Raw genomic sequence first — 24,524 nt, 5'->3', positions numbered from 1 at the left:
CATTCATTTTCTTAGGGCGCAGCCAGACGGCAGTATAAATCGGACCGAAATAGGACAGCAGTGCACGGACTGGCCGTGGCTCTTCCAACCCGAGTGTGACAGTTTTATACTGTACATTTCTATTCAACTGTAACGCTCAGGTTGGGAGAGCCACCCGCCAGTCTGAGCATTGCAGTCCAATTTATACCGCCGTCTGACCCTTAGGCTATGTTCACACTAGGCGTTTTCTCGGCGGTTATTTTATGCAAATTTTCTGTTGCGTTTTACAGTACCAGCAAAGTCTATGAGATTCCAGGAATCTCTTGCACACACCTTGGTTTTTGTTTCATCAGTATTTTGTGCTTTGAATGTTTTTTTGCAGAATAGAACGTGTCACTTGTTTCAGCGTTTTTCACCCATTGGCAGTAATGGGTGGTGAAAAAACACTGAAAAAATGCACTAAAAACTCAGGTGTCAGTTTTTTCAGTGTTTTTTTGTGCTAAAACCTGATAAAATAGAATGAGATTTTTTTTCCACTGAACTTTATGTACATGCATAAAGAGACAAAAGGGCAGTGAAAAAAACGCAGCAAAAAAAAACAAGCAAAATCCTGAGCAAACCTTCCTGGCAAGAGATCAGGTTTTGCTGCAGAAAAAAAATGCTGAAAAAATGCCTAGTGTGAACATAGCCTAATGGTGCCGCACACCACTACACCAAGGCGTCTAAATTGGTGCTTAGTCACGGGCGGACAAAGACAGGGACCCCGTGCAAGAACAGTATACATCCCATATTAGTCACAAGATGCATTGACTGACACATTGGAAACATGATGCATAAATGTCCTCCATACAGTATAATGCACTCGCCATGGTCCTCCACGCAGTATAATGAACTCCCCATGGTCCTCCACACAGTATAATGCTCTCCCCATGGTCCTGTGTGCAGTATAATGCAATCGCCATGGTCCTCCACACAGTATAATGCACTCGCCATGGTCCTCCACACGGTATAAGACACTCGTCATGGTCCTCAGCACAGTATAAGACACTCGCCATGGTCCTCCACACAGTATAATGCACTCGCCATGGTCCTCCATACAGTATAATGCACTCGCCATGGTCCTCCACGCAGTATAATGCACTCGCCATGGTCGTCTACGCAGTATAATGCTCTCTCCATGGTCCTGTATGCAGTATAATGCATTCACCATGGTCCTCCACACAGTATAATGAACTCCCCATGGTGCTCCACACAGTATAATGCACTCCCCATGGTCCTCCACGCAGTATAATGCACCCCATGGTCCTGTACGCAGTATAATGCAGCCCCCCATAGGGTAAAATGCAGCTTCCCCCCATCATAGGGTAAAATGCAGCCCCCAGTCCTCCAGTTTTATCAGTACTCACTGATTTATAAATAAATACATAGTTACCGCTCCTCGTTCCCCGCTGCTTCAGTCTCTGCAGCCCGTCTCTGTCATCACTTCAGCAGCTGCCAGCTCCACTGTCTGGCAGAGCGTGGCGCGTCATCACACCACTGCGTCAGACGCAGAGGAGAAATGATGGGAGAGAGAGTGTCACATGACATTCCCTCCTCCATCATTTCTATCAACAAGGGCCGACTCCAGGTTTTCGTGGGCCCCGGGCGAAAGAGTCTCAGTGGGCCCTTTAATACAGTGGTCCCCAACCTTTTTTGCACCAGGGATCGGCTTGAAGCAAGATCATTTTTCCATGGCCCAGCAAGGAGGGGGTGGGGTGGGCGGGGCTTTGGTCATATGGGGGCGGGGTAATGGAGGGATTTGGAGTTTAGTGCATACTTATCATATAGTGTAGACCAGGTCCCCGCCAGGAGCTATGCCAGGAGCCCCACATAATGTGCTGTGCCAGGAGCCGCATCACTGAGGCCCCATCACGCCCTGCAGCAGGACAGGGCAGCTGTCCTGACAGCTGCTGTTCAGCTGCATTTACTTCATCCCAGGAGCGGACACAGACTGTAGTGGGCCCCTGTGCAAGAAATTTTTTGGGGGCCCCCCCGCCCTTCATAAGGCAACAAAGTTATGTAAACATAACCCCCCCATGTGCATCTCTCACCCCCCCATGTGCAGCTCACCCCCGTGCTCACCCCCGTGCATCTCTCATCCCCCTCCGTGCATCTCTCATCCCCCTCCGTGCATCTCTCATCCACCCCCCGTGCATCTCTCATCCCCTCCGTGCATCTCTCATCCACCCCCCGTGCATCTCTCATCCCCTCCGTGCATCTCTCATCCCCCCGTGCATCTCTCACCCCCCCGTGCATCTCTCATCCACCCCCCGTGCATCTCTCATCCCCCCCGTGCATCTCTCACCCCCCCGTGCATCTCTCATCCACCCCCCGTGCATCTCTCATCCACCCCCCGTGCATCTCTCATCCCCCCCGTGCATCTCTCACCCCCCCGTGCATCTCTCATCTCTCCCCTCCCTCCCATGTGCATCTCTCATCTCTCCCCTCCCCCCATGTGCATCTCTCATCTCTCCCCTCCCCCCATGTGCATCTCTCATCTCTCCCCTCCCCCCATGTGCATCTCTCATCTCTCCCCTCCCCCCCATGTGGATCTCTCATCTCTCCCCTCCCCCATGTGCATCTGACGCACCCCCTGGGCCATGTTCAGGGGATACCCGGAGCCGGATCTGGATAGGGGTAGTAGTCCTTGTGGCGGTGACCCGGTCCGTGCCCAGGGTGTCAAACTAAGTGGCAGTCTATGGCAGTAGATGTTAACTTGGATGTCGACTACGCCACCCGTTGAGTACGGCTTTGCAGCCGCCGCTGCAGAACAGTCCGCTGAGGCCGGTGGTATGGGTGCAGCGATGATGGTATAACCCCCAACGGGAGGGGTATGGCCTCAGGGCAGCAGGTGAAGATGATGGGGGTTGTGACGGTCAGTAAGAAGAGTCAGAGTCAGGAGATGCAGTTTCAGGGGTTTTACTCACAAGTGTTCTCTCAGTCACTCTGGCCTTGAGTGACCACCCGAGCCGTGCTGCGTCCACCAGGTCCTGGACTCGGCTAACCCCCAGGCAGTTCTGAAGCGTGGTCCTGAGCTCCCTTCTCTCTCTCTGTCTCTGGCCGTTCCCACCAGGGATCCACCTTTGGCCGGCTCCCTCGGGTCTCTTAGTGGTCAAACCTCCTCTGGGTTCCCTGACCCTATGCTTGGTGTGCCTTTCTGGTGGATTTGGTGAGGGTCGTGGCAAATCTTGACCACGACCTCCGGTTCCTGGCTGAGGATAAGTGGCCTCCACCAGTTCGGGTTCCGGTACCCGTGTCCGCCAACCCTTCACCCTTTCTGGTCTGTTTCTGGGTTCTTGGGGTTCCCTCTGTCTTTCTCTCTGGGTCCTTCTTTCTCCTCTCTCCTCTGCAGGCTTAGCTCTGGAGCTGGGCCCAGCCGGAGCCACAGCTCCCTGTCAGCCCTCCTGGCTGAACTCCTCTGCTCTGCTCCTCAGGCTAAAAAGACCCTGTCCTAAGATGGTGCCCACCATATATACTCCCTCTATGTGTGAGCCCAGGTGACTAGCACACAATGAGCTCCTAGCTTTACCCAGACTACTCCCCCTATCTGCCCCTACACTACTGGGATGTTCCACCCCCCTCCCACTCCAGCCAGGGACAGACGCTGTCGTACCTGCACATATACTGGTGGGAGTACCGTAGTTCTGTCCCCCGGAAATGGGATGTATGTAGTGCATGCAGCCTACTGAGCTCAGTCCCACACTCCATCCTTACCCGGGAGTGGAATACCACACCTCTGGAGTGAGGTGCAATACCCCTGTAGCAGCCGAGTCCTCAGGGTGCTACACATCTCTCATCTCTCCCCTCCCCCCCATGTGGATCTCTCATCTCTCCCCTCCCCCATGTGCATCTCTCATCTCTCCCCTCCCCCCATGTGCATCTCCCATTCCCCCCACTCCTAGTTAATTGTATTTAAAAAAAAATAAAACTTGTTATACTTACCCCCATGCGATCCCTGCAGAATCCTGGCGCTCGTCCAAATCGCTGACACCAGGTTCTCCTGACTTCCGGCCATGTGACGGCGCCGTCACATGACCAGAAGTCAGGGGAATCATGAAGGTGCTGCCGCAGCAGCGCAGCGCTAAGATGTCCCGGACCCGGCGCTTAGCATGCGGCCGGGGGCCCCATGATGAGAGAGACGCACAAGAGGGCGGCTCCGAGGGGGCTCCTACCGGCCGGGCCCCATACTGGAGTCAGGGCAGTCATGCCCTGATGGCGGCCCTGCTGGAGGCTGGAGGGGCCCCCTCTCCCCGCGGACCGGCTGAAAAACCCCAACGGCCCGGTCCTGGTCCGCGGACCGGCGGTTGGGGACCTCTGCTTTAATACATACCAACATTCATGATGCACAGATACGGCGGAGAAATATAGGTATAGTACACAGGTCCCAGGCTGTCCCCTCATCCTTCATATATGCAGACACGCACACACACACACATTACACATTCTTAAAAACACATAAAACAGACATAAATATATATATACACAGTAATACACACTGACATACACACAAGACACATTAGAAATATATTTAATATGGGGATTGGGGAATCTGGCGACAAGCCTCACTCACCTGCCCCTTGTCTGATGGCGATCACAGGCCCTGGACCATCAGAGGGGCCCACTCGCCATTGGGGCCCACATCGCTTCCCCAGCATCTCCGCAGGGAGGACCTCCGGCAGTGTTTGATTGCCGGCACTTCATCGGGGCCCCCCTCCTGCTCCACCGGCGCTGCTTAATTGACGGCACTTCATCAGGGCCCCCCTCGGGGCCTGCCTTCATCAGGGCCCCCTCAGGGCCTTCCTTCACCAGGGCCTCCCTTCATCAGGACCCCTTCTTCATCTGGGCCCCCCTCCTGCATCCCCCGCTCCGCTGCTTGATTGCCGCCGCTGACCCCGGCACTGTTTTCAGGCATGGCCGCGCGCAGTGCGCTGTGCGGCTGTATCTGCTAATAAAGACGGCAGGGGCGACACAAGCACAATTAAAGGCGCAGTGTTGCCCCTGCCGTGTCATTACTACAATACACAGCCGCACAGCGCACTGTGCGCGGCCACTCCTGAAGACAGTGCCGGTGAGTGGCGGCGGTAATCAAGCAGCTCAGCGGGGAGTGCAGGAGGGGGGCGACTGCTATGGGGCCCCCCCAGCTCACTGGCCCCATAGCAGTCGTGTGGCCTGCCGCCATTGGCGGTATGCCACTGCTTGTTACATTTAGACACATACTGTGCATACACATTGCTCACAAATTAGACACATTCAACACACTCACATAATTGTTCACTCACTATGAATTAGCTGTCATGTTCCCTTTAAAGGGAATCTTTCATCAGGTTTTGATATTTAACCTGAGATCAGTATAATGCAATCAGTGTTTTATCAATAGGAGATTATCACTGCAGGACTAGGTGCCATGTGCCAGGCAGTCCAGCTAATCTGTATAACCCCGCCTCCAACACTGATTGGTAGCTTGCTGACAGTGTAAAGTGTATACAGGAAGCAGCCAATCAGTGGTGTGGGCGGGGTTATACAGAGCTCAGCCTTCTGAGCACTGCTACATCTACGGGAAAGAAAACAGGGATTCTATCAAAACTGCACCAAGCAGCTCAATAAGTGACACATGGCTGGAATCAGTGTCTCTGCCCTACACTATGCTGCTGACAGATTCCCTTTAAGCTGTTATGTTTAAGTTTGATAGTCATAAAATATTTGGCTATTTTAGATAATATAGTGTTGCATAGCTATATGACTTATTGATTGTAATGATATTTTTCAAAATAATAAATACACTGTAGGTTTGGAGGAAAAGCAGATATATGGCTTTTAAATAATGATTTCTCTAAGAAAGCTTGACATCAACGCAAGAAGATTTCATATTGCAACAGCGTCACCTGGTGGTTGATCTGAAAGTATATACATTTTCTTTCTTCTACAGGGCACCAGGGACAATCTGGGCAATTTTTTTTTTCTTAAAGCAGACGGTACACTACACTGTAAATCAGTTCTGTAATTTTTACTCCTAGTGGGAAGTTCATCAAGGTTTATTTGCCTGTTTTCTATTGTAAAGAAAAAAACTGTTTTACGCCACTCTGACTACTTTTGACAAATGTTTGGGAAAGTGGGGATGGTTAGTGATGCAAATAATCTGTAAACCGGATTTATGAATTGCAGCTTTTTAAAAAGTTGCAAATCTTACTCCAACAAAGAGGTGGTGTAAAAAGTGGAAAACAACAACATTGTTTTTTTTGTTGCATCAGCACCATTTTATCAAAAAAGTTTGCTTATATATATATTGACAGTATATTTTATTTTAGAATACAATACAATAATTCATTAAATTGGAGAGATTAAAGGTTTATTCATGATTTAGTTAGTTCTTTACACTAGACATAGTTTAAACTTTTGAAATGTGAATGAATATAATTCACATAACGGTACATTTTGTTATAATTCCCCAACCTCATTTCTTACATAATTTGCTCCCAGCTAAAGCACAAGCATTGAAAAATAGATAAGAACATAATAGTAATCTCATTTATGGTCCACCAATAATGTGTCCGCTATTGTTTTTGAATTTCCGTCCAATTCATTCTTATATTTCAACTAAAGAAATAATAGATCCGAATATTAAGCATTATGTAATACAAAAGATCCACGCCATGTTCCATAGCCTCTGCTCATGACTCCATTGTTTATGGAACCTCTGTAAGTGGTAAGTCCTGGTTTCTTCTTTACTTTCATTTGCCCTCCATTGTTGGTCAGAATTCCACAATGAATAGCAGCTCGGCATATGGATGAATTCTAAAAAAGATGTAAAATGCATATGGTCTGTGCACCCTGACATGTTAAAAAGTCAGAGACAATGAAGTGCCTGAGCAGAGTAAATTTTGAAGATACAGTAGAGTATAACAATTTTCTACCAAGGATATGAATAGGAAGGATGCATAATATGTAGAAAGAAAACCTTCCTGCCTGCACCTGCCACTGGCAGATGGGGCTCTCTTCGTATGGTTTTATACAGCTAGTAAATACGTTTCCGCTGAATATATCTGTTGACAACATTTTCACCATTTAACTGCTATGTAATTCCTTGGCAAGTAAAAAAAAACAAGATTTGATAAAAGCTAAAAATGTTGCACTTAGTTTCGGGAGCAATAGTAATTTTATCATTTTTTTTTTTTTAAGACACCTCTTACTAAGTGTGCAACCCATTCATATCTATATTCTCATTTGAATGTGTCCCTCACAGTTAGAGTATGTTCACACAGGGTATTTTTGGTGCATTTTTTATGCATATTTTCAGCAGGCAGCGTTTTACAGTACCAGCAAAGTATATGAGATTTCAGAAATCTCATGCACACAGCTTGTTTATTTTTCCTGACTGTTTTGACAAAAAGCTGCATTTTTGCAGAATGGAGCATGTGACTTTTTTCAGCGTTTTCCACCCATTGAAAGCAATAAGTGGTTGAAAAAAACGCAGCAGAAATGATGCAAAAACGCCCTGTTTGAAAATACCCGAATACATACTAAATGTGAAGTCTGTGTGTCAATAATGCTGTTGCGTTCTTTAGCTCTTATGTATCTGCACAGTTTCAGTCGTGGAGTGATTTTTCCTCCTACAACCCAAGAGGGATCTCTTCTCCCCTCAACAGGACATACGCTGTCTAGTGACCATTCCATGGTACTGCTGCGTAGCTGAAATTTCTAAATAAGTCATGAAAATAATCAGCAGAAAACTGGACCTACTTGTTCAAAATCCTAAGTATTCATGTTACGGTTACTGAAAGTAGCAATCCGTATTTGATATTTAATTAAACTTTTGCTAACAGTATTATTTCTGAGGTCTTCTCTTTGGCCCAAACATGCCCCCTACAAGTATGTATAATTCATAAGGAAGACTTATGGCTGAGTTATACATTGTATTGGCCCCAGAAATCTATGATGGTAGAGTTTACCATAACAGTTACAAATAATCATGACTGTCTAAAAAGTTTTTATCTTACATCCGTGTAGATGCCCGTTCCCCAAATCGATTTTTCACTTCCAAGGCAACCAGGTAGGCATTGGACACTAACAAATGTAAAAACAACAATGGTTTCATTTTAATTCAGCATTAGATGCATGGCGTGGATTGTCAGCGACTGGGTCAAGATGTATTTTGTAGCCCCGAAAATTTGAACTCCTACAGCCTCTTCCACGAGTCTAGTATTTGAACCCCTTATTTCTTATGCACATGTATTATAATAAATACTGATGTAATTAAAGCAAGGCTAAGATCACATTTCCATTTTCTCCTGAAGAGACGTACTGCACTATGGCTGGTTTTGCCTCAAGTGCACTTTCAATAGGAGCTGCGGAGTATGGCTGCTGTCCCTGAGGATGGCGTCTTGCAATATTGTTAGTCCTACTCCTGGCCTAATACCTCCTTAATCACTCTTGTAATTATCTTGTACCTCATGCCTTGTAGCCTACCTTCATAGTTCAATATGCAGAGCACAGCAGTCACTGTCTTTTCTGCTGCGCTCTGCACATGAATACTCATGTACCCTGAGTTTATTCCCTGTTTGAGTATAGTGCCATTGTGAACTCAATCATTATATAGCCACTAGATAGTGGCCCGATTCTAACGCATCGGGTATTCTAGAATATGTATGCGGCCGACCGGGCGCGACTAATCAGCAGAGTGGTGTTTAAATGGGTTGTGCACTACTTTAAATTAACCCCCCAATGTATCCCCCCGGGGCCCCTAATGAATTTTGTAATTACGTCATGTTGTCAATACTGCTTGTGACAACATCGCTGACCACGCACAGCCAGCACGTAATTCCCCCGGCTGCAGCCGGCTCTTGCTTCCGAGAGTGTTTAAATTTGGCACCCAAATCGCTGATTGGTCGCGGCCGGCGGGCGCGACCAATCAGCGAACCGTGTTAGTGAGGACCGGGGAGCGGCGCTGCCTGTGCGGGTACTTCCGCTGCAAGCAGCCGGGAGATGACCGGCTAGTGCCGGTCATCTCCCGGCTGCATCGCCGCTGACCTCCATGCGGCTACCGCCGGGAGATCAGCGGCTAGGGCCGCTGATCTTCTGACGGCAAGTGTGAAGGGAGGACCGGGGAGCGAGGCCGCCGGTCCGGGTACTTCTGCTGCGAGCAGCCGGGAGATGACCGGCTAGCACCGGTCATCTCCCGGCTGCGTCGACGCTGATCTCCCGACAGTGGCCTGCGTGTTTCAGATCCGGCGCCAATTCGCGGCCGGGCTGCGCCAGTCGATGATTGGTCGCGGCCGGCTGGCCGCAACCAATCAGGGCAGCGGTGTTTTAAATTTCGCGCCAATATCGCTGATTGGTCGCGGCCGCCGGCCGCGACCAATCAGTGAACCGTGTTAGTGAGGACCGGGGAGCGGCGCTGATCTCCCGACGGCAAGTGTGAAGGGAGGACCGGGGAGTGGCGCTGCCTAGGCCGCCGGTCGGGGTACTTCTAGCGCCGGTCATCTCCCGGCTGCATCGCCGCTGACCTCCGTGCAGCAGATGAGCTGCTAACGGCCGCCATCTTGTTCTGAAATCCCGCGTCGCTGTTTGGCCGCCGCCGGACCAATCAGCGACGCGGGATTTCCTGGACGGACAGACAGACGGGATAAGCCAATTATATAGTAGATTATACTGAGCTCTTTATCATCTCAGTCAATTACACTGGCTGCTGCACTCTGCATAGGCAAAATCGCTACTGTTGACGTGCTGTGGTCTGCAAAGTCACTGCAACCGGCAGAACGTGTGCTGCCTTACTCTGCTTGTTGGAGGCTGGGCTCCCACTCCTCCAATGCTCTGGTGGTTGAAGCCATGCTTTTAGGCTTCTCATTGAATAGTCCTGTCATTCTGGATCATATTAACCATGGTAGGGGGCTCAAAATGTAGCACCTCTATAATATTTGGCACTCAGGGCAACTGCCGTTGTGGCCCCAGATTCACGCTACCCCACTATTCATAATTATTTTGGCTGTATTCACGTCTGGAGAGAAGCCTCTGTAGTACATTCTGTCAAATTGCAGAAATAGCAAGCACAGATGTGAATGATGCCTTAAAGAGGTTTTCCAGTTTCTGGAAATCCCTGTCCCCCAGCTGGAGTTTGTTTTCTAAAATCAAACTATGCTTTACTCACGCTCTTCTGATCCAGCGCTGAGTCTCTGCCCATGCTCCTGGTGTCTGTTATTGTCTGCAGAGCTGACGTCACATAAATAAATGAGCTCAGCGGCTCTGAACGGCACATGGCATCAACTCAGGTAGAGCTGCCGAGTTCAGTTATTGGCTGCAGTGCTATCTACATGACATCAGTGTTGCAAAAAATAACAGACACTGGAAGCAGCAGCATAGGCTCATCCATACACCCGGGAAGGGTGAGTATAAAAAAAAGTGCTCTAAACAAACTGCAGCCAGGGGAGACAGGTATCCCAAAAGCTGAAATCACCTTTAATGTTGTACATTTCTTTTTGCAGGATATAAATACTTTTAATACTTACTCTGTGAATGACTCTTGAAAGTGTCTTGCAGTAGTTGAACAAGAGGCTTGTACTGGATAAAAACATAAGAACATGAGATGAGACCTGTCATAGGTCTTCTACATACTTATCAACATTCGTAGTGAAAAATTCGGGACATGCAATTGACTCGCCCTTGGGCCGTGGGGCACTCGGAGCCGGGCAACAGGAGACGATGGGGGTAGTGGTGGCAACCCGGTTCCGTGGCTCAGGGTGGTCAGACCAATGGTAGTCTGCTATGTGCTGTTCATGTTGTCCGACTACGCCACCCGTGGATTGGGGTTATTATGGACCGCCGCTGCAAGGTAATCCCCTGAGGCTGATGGTGTTCGCAGCTGAGGTTGTTTAACTCCCCACGGGAAGAGTGTAGCCCCAGGGTTGTGCAACACATGATGGGGGTGATAGTTACATAGTTACATAGCTTATAAGGCCGAAAAAAGACAAGCGTCCATCCAGATCAGCCTATTTCTTGTGCACTGCAGCTATTCCTCAGCGTTGATCCAGGGGAAGGCAAAAAAAACCCATGCGGTATAGGCCAATTTACATCATTGAGGAAAAATTCACTTCCCGACTCCAATCTGGCAGTCAGATTAAATCCCTGGATTAATTAACTATGGTGCAGGGAGTCCCAGTACCGGTAGTGCTGGAGAAGCGAGAAAGTACACAGACAACGTACTGCAATCCAATGTCTTTTACTCACAGTTCATGTGCTCCAGGTCACTTCTGTACAGGTAGTGACCGCCCGAGCCGTGCTGCGTCCACCAGGTGTGGGGCTCGGTCAACTCCCAGGCAGTTCAGAAGTCTGGCTCAGGACCCCCTTTTGTCCTTTCTCTGGCCTGCCTCACCAGTGACCCACTTTTGTCCAGCTGCCGCGGATCTGCGCGGGTAAACGTGGGCCCCATTCCCCGCTGTCCTATATGGTGCCTTCCTAGCAGGTTTGATGAGGTGTCACACCAATAAATGATCACGACCTCCGGTCTTTGGCTGAGGGTAGTTTCTCCTCCACCAACTTGGGATCCGGTACCCTTAATCTGCCTGACCCTTCACCCGGTATTCTCATGGGTTCTTAGGGTCCCTTCCACCTTCTTGTTCCTGAGCCCTTCTGTTTCTCTATCTCTCCTCCTCATTTTCTGTTCCTTGGCCTCTTCTCTAGGCCCACCTCTGAGCGGAGCTCCTACCGAGCCTCCACTCCCAGTCCTCTCCTCTCACAGACTGTACTGAACTCGACTGAACCCAGATCTAAGATGGTGCCCACCTTTTATACTTCCCTCTAAAGCATGAGCCCAGGTGACCAGCAACCAATGGGCTCCTGTCTACGCTCAGGAACCGTCCCCTCCTGCTCCTACATCACCGGGTTTTCCTCCCCCCTCCAGCCAGGGACATGTTCTGTCGTGCCTGCATTACTGCCTAATGGGAGCACCGTTGAACTGTCCCCCGGAAATGGGGTGTGTGTGCTCTTTCCTCACTTGTTACACTATTATAAAACACTTTGCTAATGCCTCCGGAACTCTTTTGTCACATAAACATTATAGAAAACTTTCACATTCTTATTTAGCAGCATATAAAACTTTTTCATATTAAACATTTTTAAGCAAAACACATTCTTGGATCCTGGCCGCGGTGCAACTTGCAACTCTTCTTTTAAGTGCCAAAACTTCAGCAAACTTTTAGACGTGAGGGACTCTCTGTCCCGAGGTAGACGTTGCAGTCTTGTTATAAAACCAGTAGGGGGCGCTTTAGGAAGCGCAACTATTTACAGGGTATTGGCCGTTCCCAGTCCTCGGCCGGTTGGAAAGGGGAAGTGGCTGCTCTCAGTCCTCAGCCAGGTAGGGGAAGGGGGATGGCTGTTCTCAGTCCCCAGCCAGATTAGGGATGAGGGGCAACATTCAAACAGGTAACAGTCTCTTAACAGTCCCAACAGGGACCACACACTCTCTGGAAACAGTTCCTTTAACAGTCCTTATACCCTGACGGGTAACTATATACATTTGTGCGCTGCCATTTTTCAGTGGCGACGTCCTCCTTGCGCACCCTCCTCGGGATAGTTTTCAGACCCTTCCGGGTCCTCTTGGCTCTCCTCGTAGCCGTCATGCTGCAGTTCTTCCTCGGTAAGCCGATGGACATGGAGGGCGTACTGTCCTTTTGCGCCCTCGTGTCGGGTAAAGGTGACCACATCACCAAGGTAGAGGTCACGTCCACGGTGTCCCTCGGGTAGATGGCTTTCGACGTCCCTGTGGATTACAAAGTCGTCGCCGACGGTTTCCGGATCTCTTATAAAGCCCCAGCCGTTCTCCATGTGGAACTTTATCACGGTCCCGGTGGCTCGGGGACCGCGGGCAGCCCGGGGATCTTGACGGGCCCTGCGCTTCTGCTCGGCACTCTGGGCCTGGAGCCGCTCCTCTCTGATGCGCCTCTCTCGCCGTTCCCGCTCAAAGGTCACCAGCTGCTGTTGGCAAGCCTCTAGACGACGGACCGCGTCCGCCCGGGTCTCCTGAGTGAACCCCATTAAGTTCTCACCGGCGAGGTCCCACTCAAATTCGGCGTCCTCTAGTGGGGACGGGGTAACCTTTACGGGCTCCGGAGCAGGTATCAGGGGCTCGCGCGGGGGCTGGGTCTTCCATGGCTGACCACTGGTCAGTTCGGCCGGCCACTCCAGTGGCAGTCCATCCGGACCGGTGTGCTGGGCAAACAGGTCCGCGCCCAGCGGTGGTATAGCGGAGGACCCCGATCTGGGAGCAGCGCCCGGGGGCACTCGGCTTTGCGACCAGGCCGGGGGTCTGCTGGTTGTGCCCGATGGCGGCCCAGTCCGGGAAGGGGGCGCTGGTTGGGTAACGGCGCCCGGGTTAACTAGGCCTTGCAACCGGGCCGGTGACGCTTCCCTCTTTACGGCGCCCGGGGTCAAGGGGCGTGGCGCAGGGCAGGGCGTGGCCGCGGCGCTCGCCGCTTGAGGCCTAGCTGGGAGCAGTGGCGGCGTGGCAACAGGTGCGGTGAGTGGAGCTTCGGGTTCTGCGACGGGAGGCTGGGGCAGGCTTGCAGCTGCTGGGCCTGGGTGGTAACGTCCCCTGTACTTGCCTCGGTCCTCGTGGCTCCCTCTGCGACACCGTCTCCGACCTTCACTCCTCCTGCACCGTCCTCAGAGGCAGGCGGACTCCGGGGTGCGGGTAATGCCTGCCGCTGGCGGGTTCCAGCCTGCCGGGCCAGTTCTTCTTTCCACTCGGTGAGTGCACCCCGCTGCGCCCGGACCATCCTCCGATCCAGGTCCTCCAGCGCAGCTTGCGCACGCTCCGGATCTCTAGGGAGCTGCGCTAGGATCTCTGCCAGGCTGCATGGCAGTTCAGCCTGCAGCAGACTCCGGGCCAAGAGGTTGGTGTTGCTGAATGCTTCTTCCATTCCCGGGTGCGGTCTGTCTAGACTGATCCAGACCGCGCCCTGCCCCACAGTTTTCTTCTCTTCCTACCCCCATTGGGGGTGGTCCTGGGGCAACTTGGTGACAATCACTTTCAGGGGCAGCCCCCCCACATTGATGGACATCTCCACAGCCACACCCATGGCTGTTGGGGGTGGGCTCCTTCTTTGGCGCCATTCTGGGACCTGGCCCATGATGGGAGGTGGCTTCCTGTGGTCTTTTGGCGCGCACATTATAGCACTTGTTCTTCTGGGGCGGGTGCCATTTTTAACACAGTGAAACAGTCTCTTTTCAGGCGCGCAATACCCGCTTGTGGCGGGCTGGTAACGATCCTGCCGACTACGCCAAAGCTGACTCGCCCCCTGGGCCGTGGGGCACTCGGAGCTGGGCAACAGGAGACGATGGGGGTAGTGCTGGCAACCCGGTTCCGTGGCTCAGGGTGGTCAGACCAATGGTAGTCTGCTATGTGCTGTTCATGTTGTCCGACTACGCCACCCGTGGATTGCGGTTATTATGGATCGCCGCTGCAAGGTAATCCCCTGAGGTTGATGGTGTACGCAGCTGAGGTTGTTTAACTCCCCACGGGAAGAGTGTAGCCCCAGGGTTGTGCAATAGATGATGGGGGTGATGGTGCAGGGAGTCCCAGTACCGGTAGTGCTGGATAAGCGTGAAAGTACACAGACAACGTACTGCAATCCAATGTCTTTTACTCACAGTTCATGTGCTCCAGGTCACTTCTGTACAGGTAGTGACCGCCCGAGCTGTGCTGCGTCCACAAGGTGTGGGGCTCGGTCAACTCCCAGGCAGTTCAGAAGTCTGGCTCAGGACCCCCTTTTGTCCTTTCTCTGGTCTGCCTCACCAGTGACCCACTTTTGTCCAGCTGCCGCGGATCTGCGCGGGTAAACGTGGGCCCCGTTCCCCGCTGTCCTATATGGTGCCTTCCTAGCAGGTTTGATGAGGTGTCGCACCAATAAATGATCACGACCTCTGGTCTTTGGCTAAGGGTAGTTTCTCCTCCACCAACTTGGGATCCGGTACCCTTAATCTGCCTGACCCTTTACCCGGTATTCTCATGGGTTCTTAGGGTCCCTTCCACCTTCTTGTTCCTGAGCCCTTCTGTTTCTCTATCTCTCCTCCTCATTTTCTGTTCCTTCTTCTCCTGTTCCTTGGCCTCTTCTCTAGGACCACCTCTGAGCGGAGCTCCTACCGAGCCTCCACTCCCAGTCCTCTCCTCTCACAGACTGTACTGAACTCGACTGAACCCAGATCTAAGATGGTGCCCACCTTTTATACTTCCCTTTAAAGCATGAGCCCAGGTGACCAGCAACCAATGGGCTCCTGTCTACGCTCAGGAACCGTCCCTTCCTGCTCCTACATCACCGGGTTTTCCTCCCCCCTCCCCACTCCAGCCAGGGACATGGTCTGTCGTGCCTGGATTACTGCCTAATGGGAGCACCGTTGAACTGTCCCCCGGAAATGGGGTGTGTGTGCTGTATGCAGCTACCTGAGCCCTGGTCCATACTCCATCCTTACCCGGGAGTGGAATATCACACCTCTGGCAGAGGTGCAATACCCCTGTAGCGGTCGAACCCTCGGGGTGCTACATTCCCCCCCGGTAAACCACAGCACGTCCTCGGGCTGGAACAGAGCAAAAACAATTAAGCACAGGACATGCAAAACTTTTCACATTAGAAAACGGACGACAGTTCAATTCCCTTTATGGGAAACACTTTCCTCACTTGTTACACTATTATAAAACACTTTGCTAATGCCTCCGGAACTCTTTTGTCACATAAACATTATAGAAAACTTTCACATTCTTATTTAGCAGCATATAAAACTTTTTCATATTAAACATTTTTAAGCAAAACACATTCTTGGATCCTGGCCGCGGTGCAACTTGCGACCAGGTGTTCATTCTTCTTTTAAGTGCCAAAACTTCAGCAAACTTTTAGACGTGAGGGACTCTCTGTCCCGAGGTAGACGTTGCAGTCTTGTTATAAAACCAGTAGGGGGCGCTTTAGGAAGCGCAACTATTTACAGGGTATTGGCCGTTCCTAGTCCTCGGCCGGTTGGAAAGGGGAAGTGGCTGCTCACAGTCCTCAGCCAGGTAGGGGAAGGGGGATGGCTGTTCTCAGTCCCCAGCCAGATTAGGGATGAGGGGCAACGTTCAAACAGGTAACAGTCTCTTAACAGTCCCAACAGGGACCACACACTCTCTGGAAACAGTTCCTTTAACAGTCCTTATACCCTGACGGGTAACTATATACATTTGTGCGCTGCCATTTTTCAGTGGCGACGTCCTCCTTGCGCACCCTCCTCGGGATAGTCTTCAGACCCTTCCGGGTCCTCTTGGCTCTCCTTGTAGTCGTAGTGCTGCAGTTCTTCCTCGGTAAGCCGATGGACATGGAGGGCGTACTGTCCTTTTGCGCCCTCGTGTCGGGTAAAGGTGACCACATCATCAGGGTAGAGGTCACGTCCACGGTGTCCCTCGGGTAGATGGCTTTCGACGTCGCCGACGGTTTCCAGATCTCTTATAAAGCCCCAGCCATTCTCCATGTGGAACTTTATCACGGTCCCGGTGGCTCGGGGACCGCGGGCGGCCCGGGGATCTTAATGGGCCCTGCGCTTCTGCTCGGCCCTCTGGGCCTGGACCAGCAACCAATAGGCTCCTGTCTACGCTCAGGAACCGTCCCCTCCTGCTCCTACATCACCGGGTTTTCCTCCCCCTTCCCCACTCCAGCCAGGGACATGGTCTGTCATGCCTGCATTACTGCCTAATGGGAGCACCGTTGAACTGTCCCCCGGAAATGGGGTGTGTGTGGTGTATGCAGCTACCTGAGCCCTGGTCCATACTCCATCCTTACCCGGGAGTGGAATATCACACCTCTGGCAGAGGTGCAATACCCCTGTAGCGGCCGAACCCTTGGGGCGCTACACAATTCCCGCCTGGCATCCTCCAGGAGTGCCCACAATCACCCACTTTTGGGCTTAGTTTTGCTAAACTCCACTGCAGCATTGTCTTGCAAAATTGGGACCATTGACAAGTATTGTATTCTCTCCTCATAAAAAAAAAATACCCTACTGATTTATAATCTGAAAATATTCGCATATTGAATAGATTTTTAGATTTTCAGAATTCTTTTGAACTTCTCTAAGTATTTTTCGCTGTATACATAATGCTAAGAACAGTATAAATAGGATACAAAGAAATAAAAGACACAGCTGAGATTACGGATAATAGTCTCTGCCAAATATTGCCTTGTACACTTTTGTGTTATTGTGGTTATGATCTGTAGGCAAGCATGTACAATAAAGTCAGCCCATGTAGGAATAATGGAGTTCTCTCTGTTATAGGGGATCGAGCTCAGGTTGGTTCTATCCCTCAGGGAGTGAAGTGTCTTTGTCCAGGACTCTTTCTCTTCACAATGGTATCAAACAAGGGAGGTGCACAGTACATTTTAATAGTTTTTACAATGTGGGAGATAACTGCAGTTCTAGATAGAACCTTATATACTTATTTTCCATGGCTCAATTCTGTGACAAGTGCTCTGGTGCCAATCTGTTCTACTCAATAAGGCTTTCTTGGATCCCAATGGACTTCGAAAAACAATTTAATGATTTGAATTTAATGAATTTATTTTTCTTTAAATATACTTAGATTTCTAAAATGATGCTGCTAGTTCTACTGGTAATGACATCAAGGCGTCTAATTATGGCCTAAAACTGTGGCATTCTAACACAGGGTCAAGTTATAATAATTACAATATTAATACATCATGTCACAAGGGACCGGACATCAGAACAAAGAGATTTTACATTCTGTAAGTATACTTCAAACACTTTTTTTTTCTGATATTCTCAAAGTAAAAGTGTACACCATTTTAGAACCTTACAGTGGTGGTTTTATCTACTTGGTAGATCTTGCCGTTTACAGCAATAATACTCCTAAAAAAGGTCTTTGAGGACATGCAAGTCAAAAATAGAGGACCTAGATATGTCCCACATTTTAAACAGTGGACTTTTCATCTATCTTTCTCAGGGTCTTTTTGCAGTTCAATGCGCAATCAATCATCTGTTCATAATAACCACTTAAGTTGACAAACATGACTGTACTCAACTTCCCTGGATCAACCAGCGAGTCTCTGCTACCGCTCCCGGTGTCTGGAATCGGTTGTGGCAGTGAAATCACATCGACAGTTAATCAGTGAGCTCAGCAGCTCTGAAGTAATTGGCTGCCGCGCTGTAGACCTGACTGATATCAATGCTACTGCCAAAGCCACACACCAGGAACAACGAAAGAGACTTGCCAGTGGACCCAGGGAAGGTGAGTAAAATGTAGTTAGTTGTTTTTTAACAAACTGCGGCCGGTGTCTAACATTATCTAAAAGGGGACAATCCCAATTCTACTCATGTAACATTCAAGTATTATTGTTACATGCACGCTGCCTAAGTTCAGATAGGGACGAGACCGGTTACATGAATTTCTTGGAATCCTGGGGGAACCGTTACTTAGGGCGACCATAGGCTGCAGCTTCTCTCAGGCACACGATAGATTCAGTTGCTGACCAGACACATCTGAAAAGAGTCTTCATAAACGGTAGAACAGTAACGTTCAATGAGGCACGGCCAGTGCAATGCAAATGTCTCTTTGAGCAACAGGCTCCAGTAATAACAGTACAGTCTCCTTTGCAGCACAGCAGTACACAGTCTACTATCTGGTAGCACAGTACAGCACAGTTTTAATGCATACACAACCACAGGCACAAGGACTCAATAGTACACAGCATTCTTTATCCTTCATGGAGATGGAGGGGGGGAGGGTGTGATGAGGGAGATGATCTCTATGACAGGCTTCCTTCCAGTCCTTATCTTCCTGGCCAATAATACTCCACACTGTTAGCTCAGGGAGTCTAACTGACCATTGTTTAGTTTGCCCCCTGACCTGAATTCTGATCCCTTGATCAGAGATATTAGGGAGTTGCACAAAGTTCCCCTTTTACAAGCTGAAAAATTTGATATTAAACTACATGGCAGCATGGATTTTAATTTATTGTCTGTTGTCTTGCAAATTAGTCAGCAACAGTAATGAACTCATGGTAACAATTTGCTAATGGACAGATTTAATATTATAGAGCGTCATTTAGCTCTAGTCAATGCAGCTTTAACTGTTGGAACTTATATCTCATTTCAGCCTTCTTTGCCTTATACAGTATGTGGAAAATGTGACTCCATAATATTCTCTTCACCCAAACACTTACAAGGCAAATTTTCAAAGATTCGCTAATTTGTAGTCAGCATACAGGCTATTACTTTCTAATAATTGTGTGCATATTATATTTTTCTCATTTTTCTCATCAGTCACACTATGGAATGGTAGTTTGAGTTTGATGCAATTTGTTTAAATTCAAACACATTTACATAAATTTACAGTATATCAACACCCTGCTCCCAAAAATTGTGCCATTACATAATAAAATTGGTGCAAGTTTCTTTCTATGTCACATACTGTGGATCATCAGATTATCAAACTATACATGGTATAGAATAATGCATTTTATGAAAAATTTTGGTTAATAGAATTGTCCAATGAGATTCTTGCAATATTTATTATATTGTTTTATGATATCCCACTTACTGAATTACTTTTGCACACAAAATATTTGTACAATACCTGGAGGTCTTTGTGTTACTTCTTTTGTTTGTCCCAGAGTCACTGGAACACTGCAAAATAAAAGTGAATATATATTATTTTTTAAAAATGTCAAGTAATTAACTCTATCAAAAATTAATGTAGCGAGTGTGTAAGGATTCTTACTTTGCAGAGGATCCTGTTATGTCCCCGGCAGTTGTTGTAAAAGATGCTGTCACTGCAAGGAAAGGAGGAGGTTGTATAAAGTCTCCTTTTCACAAACTGAACAGTCAGATATTGAGCATGCAGGGAGTCTGGAGCAATGATCATCTAATCTTGATACTTTGCCTTCTTCATGTTTTAATAAAGGGAAAAATTTACATTATAGATCTCTATTTACCACATATACAGTTGGGAAAATAAGTATTTGATACACTGCCGATTTTGCAAGTTTTTCCACCATCCAAGAATGGAGAGGTCTGTAATTTTTATCATAGGTACACTTCAGCTGTGAGACAGAATATAAAAAAAATCCAGAAAATCATATTGTATGACTTTTACATAATTAATTTGCATTTTATTGCATGAAATAAGTATTTGATACAATAAAAAAAACAGAAGTTAATATTTGGTCCAGAAACCTTTGTTTGCAATTACAAAGGTCAGACGTTTCCTGTAGTTCTTGACCAAGTTTGCACACAGTGCAGCAGGGATTTTGGCCCACTCTTCCATACGGGTCTTCTCCAGATCTTTCCGGTTTTGGGGCTGTCACTGGGCAACATTGAGTTTCAGCTCCCTCCAAAGATTTTCTACTGGGTTCAGGTCTGGAGACTGGCTAGACTGGCAAAGGTCCCCTTTGAAGAAAAGCACCCCCAAAGTATGATGTTTCCCCCATCATGCTTCACGGTTGGGACAGTGTTCTTGGGGTTGTACTTATCCTTCTTCTTCCTCCAAACACGGCGAGTGGAGTTGATACCAAAAAGTTCTATTTTGGTCTCATCTTCTCATATGCCTCCTCTGGATCATCCAAATGGTCATTGTTGAACTTCAAACGGGCCTGGACATGTCCTGGCGTGAGCAGGGGGACCTTGCGTGCCCTGCAGGATTTTAATCCATGACGGCATAGTGTGTTACTAACGGTAATGCTTGAGACTGTGGTCCCAGCTCTCTTCAGGTCATTGACCAGGTCCTCCTATGTAGTTCTGGGCTGATTCCTGACCTGTCTCAGAATCATCCTTACCCCACGAGGCGAGATCTTGCATCGAGCCCCAGACCAAGGAAGATTGACATTCATCTTGTGTTTCTTCCATTTTCTAATAATTGTGTCAACAGTTGTTGCGTTCTCACCAAGCTGCTTGCCTATTGTCCTGTAGCCCATCTCAGCCCTGTGCAGGTCTACAATTGTGTCCCTGGTGTTTTTAGACAGCTCTTTGGTCTTGGTCATGGTGGAGAGGTTGGTGTGTGATTGAGTGTGTGGACAGGTGTCTTTTATACAGGTAATGAGTTCAAACAGGTACAATTAATACAGGTACTGAGTGCAAAGTAGGAGGGCTTCTTAAAGAAAAACTAACAGGTCTGTGAGAGCCAGAATTCTTGCTGGTTGGTAGGTGTTCAAATACTTATTTCATGCAATAAAACGCAATTTAATTATTTAAAAATCATTTAATGTGATTTTCTGTTTTTTTATTTTCGATTATGTCTCTCACAGTTAAAGTGTACCTATGAAAAAAATTAGAGATCTCTCTATTCTTTTTAGCATAGGAAAACGTGCAAAATTGGCAGTGTATCAAATACATATTTTCTCCACTGTAATTTAATGGAGGCTAAACTGAAAAAATTTTATTGGCAAAACACTGAAAAGTCAAATTTTGCAACATTTTTTTATCACATAGGTGTTATTTGGTTCAGGTTTCTTTCAACCATGTTGGGATGTATTCGTTTTTCAAATTTATTTTACATGAATATACTTAGATTTCTAAAATGATGCTGCTAGTTCTACTTGTAATGACATCAAGGCATCTAATTATGGCCTAAAACTGTGGCATTGTAACACAGGGTCAAGTTATAATAATTACAATATTAATACATCATGTCACAAGGGACCGGACATCAGAACAAAGAGATTTTACATTCTGTAAGTATACTTCAAACACTTTTTTTTCTGATATTCTCAAAGTAAAAGTGTACACCATTTTAGAACCTTACAGTGGTGGTTTTATCTACTTGGTAGATCTTGCCGTTTACAGCAATAATACCCCTAAAAAAGGTCTTTGAGGACATGCAAGTCAAAAATAGAGGACCTAGATATGTCCCACATTTTAAACAGTGGACTTTTCATCTATCTTTCTCAGGGTCTTTTTGCAGTTCAATGCGCAATCAATCATCTGTTCATAATAACCACTTAAGTTGACAAACATGACTGTACTCAACTTCCCTGGATCAACCAGCGAGTCTCTGCTACCGCTCCCGGTGTCTGGAATCGGTTGTGGCAGTGAAATCACATCGACAGTTAATCAGTGAGCTCAGCAGCTCTGAAGTAATTGGCTGCCGCGCTGTAGACCTGACTGATATCAATGCTACTGCCAAAGCCACACACCAGGAACAACGAAAGAGACTTGCCAGTGGACCCAGGGAAGGTGAGTAAAATGTAGTTAGTTGTTTTTTAACAAACTGCAGCCGGTGTCTAACATTATCTAAAAGGGGACAATCCCAATTCTACTCATGTAACATTCAAGTATTATTGTTACATGCACGCTGCCTAAGTTCAGATAGGGACGAGACCGGTTACATAAATTTCTTGGAATCCTGGGGGAACCGTTACTTAGGGCGACCATAGGCTGCAGCTTCTCTCAGGCACACGATAGATTCAGTTGCTGACCAGACACATCTGAAAAGAGTCTTCATAAACGGTAGAACAGTAACATTCAATGAGGCACGGCCAGTGCAATGCAAATGTCTCTTTGAGCAACAGGCTCCAGTAATAACAGTACAGTCTCCTTTGCAGCACAGCAGTACACAGTCTACTATCTGGTAGCACAGTACAGCACAGTTTTAATGCATACACAACCACAGGCACAAGGACTCAATAGTACACAGCATTCTTTATCCTTCGTGGAGATGGAGGGGGGGAGGTGTGATGAGGGAGATGATCTCTATGACAGGCTTCCTTCCAGTCCTTATCTTCCTGGCCAATAATACTCCACACTGTTAGCTCAGGGAGTCTAACTGACCATTGTTTAGTTTGCCCCCTGACCTGAATTCTGATCCCTTGATCAGAGATATTAGGGAGTTGCACAAAGTTCCCCTTTTACAAGCTAAAAAATTTGATATTAAACTTACATGGCAGCATGGATTTTAATTTATTGTCTGTTGTCTTGCAAATTGGTCAGCAACAGTAATGAACTCATGGTAACAATTTGCTAATGGACAGATTTAATATTATAGAGCGTCATTTAGCTCTAGTCAATGCAGCTTTAACTGTTGGAACTTATATCTCATTTCAGCCTTCTTTGCCTTATACAGTATGTGGAAAATGTGACTCCATAATATTCTCTTCACCCAAACACTTACAAGGCAAATTTTCAAAGATTCGCTAATTTGTAGTCAGCATACAGGCTATTACTTTCTAATAATTGTGTGCATATCATATTTTTCTCATTTTTCTCATCAGTCACACTATGGAATGGTAGTTTGAGTTTGATGCAATTTGTTTAAATTCTAACACATTTACATAAATTTACAGTATATCAACACCATGCTCCCAAAAATTGTGCCATTACATAATAAAATTGGTGCAAGTTTCTTTCTATGTCACATACTGTGGATCATCAGATTATCAAACTATACATGGTATAGAATAATGCATTTTATGAAAAATTTTGGTTAATAGAATTGTCCAATGAGATTCTTGCAATATTTATTATATTGTTTTATGATATCCCACTTACTGAATTACTTTTGCACACAAAATATTTGTACAATACCTGGAGGTCTTTGTGTTACTTCTTTTGTTTGTCCCAGAGTCACTGGAACACTGCAAAATAAAAGTGAATATATATTATTTTTTAAAAATGTCAAGTAATTAACTGTATCAAAAATTAATGTAGCGAGTGTGTAAGGATTCTTACTTTGCAGAGGATCCTGTTATGTCCCCGGCAGTTGTAAAAGATGCTGTCACTGCAAGGAAAGGAGGAGGTTGTATAAAGTCTCCTTTTCACAAACTGAACAGTCAGATATTGAGCATGCAGGGAGTCTGGAGCAATGATCATCTAATCTTGATACTTTGCCTTCTTCATGTTTTAATAAAGGGAAAAATTTACATTATAGATCTCTATTTACCACATATACAGTTGGGAAAATAAGTATTTGATACACTGCCGATTTTGCAAGTTTTTCCACCATCCAAGAATGGAGAGGTCTGTAATTTTTATCATAGGTACACTTCAGCTGTGAGACAGAATATAAAAAAAATCCAGAAAATCATATTGTATGACTTTTACATAATTAATTTGCATTTTATTGCATGAAATAAGTATTTGATACAATAAAAAAAAACAGAAGTTAATATTTGGTACAGAAACCTTTGTTTGCAATTACAAAGGTCAGACGTTTCCTGTAGTTCTTGACCAAGTTTGCACACAGTGCAGCAGGGATTTTGGCCCACTCCTCCATACGGGTCTTCTCCAGATCTTTCCGGTTTTGGGGCTGTCACTGGGCAACATTGAGTTTCAGCTCCCTCCAAAGATTTTCTACTGGGTTCAGGTCTGGAGACTGGCTAGACTGGCAAAGGTCCCCTTTGAAGAAAAGCACCCCCAAAGTATGATGTTTCCCCCATCATGCTTCACGGTTGGGACAGTGTTCTTGGGGTTGTACTTATCCTTCTTCTTCCTCCAAACACGGCGAGTGGAGTTGATACCAAAAAGTTCTATTTTGGTCTCATCTTCTCATATGC

At 47.3% G+C, this 24,524-nt stretch overlaps 1 protein-coding gene across 2 annotated transcripts in view; it reads right to left on the bottom strand.

Annotated features, from left to right (window-relative positions):
* Positions 1 to 6,373: 6,373 nt before the first annotated feature.
* Positions 6,374 to 24,524, bottom strand: part of LOC141156855 (uncharacterized) — a 113,074-nt gene continuing 94,923 nt past the window's right edge. The window contains exons 23-29 of one of the 2 annotated variants that reach the window (XM_073643308.1): positions 23,701 to 23,749; positions 23,557 to 23,606; positions 19,760 to 19,811; positions 19,616 to 19,665; positions 10,518 to 10,569; positions 8,013 to 8,079; positions 6,374 to 6,810 (exon numbers count right to left, since the gene is read on the bottom strand). In XM_073643308.1, the coding sequence (XP_073499409.1) occupies positions 6,637 to 6,810; positions 8,013 to 8,079; positions 10,518 to 10,569; positions 19,616 to 19,665; positions 19,760 to 19,811; positions 23,557 to 23,606; positions 23,701 to 23,749 (494 nt within the window). In that variant the 3' untranslated portion in view covers positions 6,374 to 6,636. The remainder of the gene's footprint in view (positions 6,811 to 8,012; positions 8,080 to 10,517; positions 10,570 to 19,615; positions 19,666 to 19,759; positions 19,812 to 23,556; positions 23,607 to 23,700; positions 23,750 to 24,524) is intronic. The other variant, XM_073643309.1, reaches the window with a different exon arrangement.

Source organism: Phyllobates terribilis, unplaced genomic scaffold (assembly GCF_046119375.1).
Source record: "Phyllobates terribilis strain yellow unplaced genomic scaffold, ASM4611937v1 Scaffold_8__6_contigs__length_399053987, whole genome shotgun sequence".
In the NCBI taxonomy this organism is placed as follows: Eukaryota; Metazoa; Chordata; class Amphibia; order Anura; family Dendrobatidae; genus Phyllobates; species Phyllobates terribilis.
The sequence above is the reverse complement of the archived record's forward strand: the minus strand, read 5'-3'. Positions and strand labels throughout refer to the sequence as shown.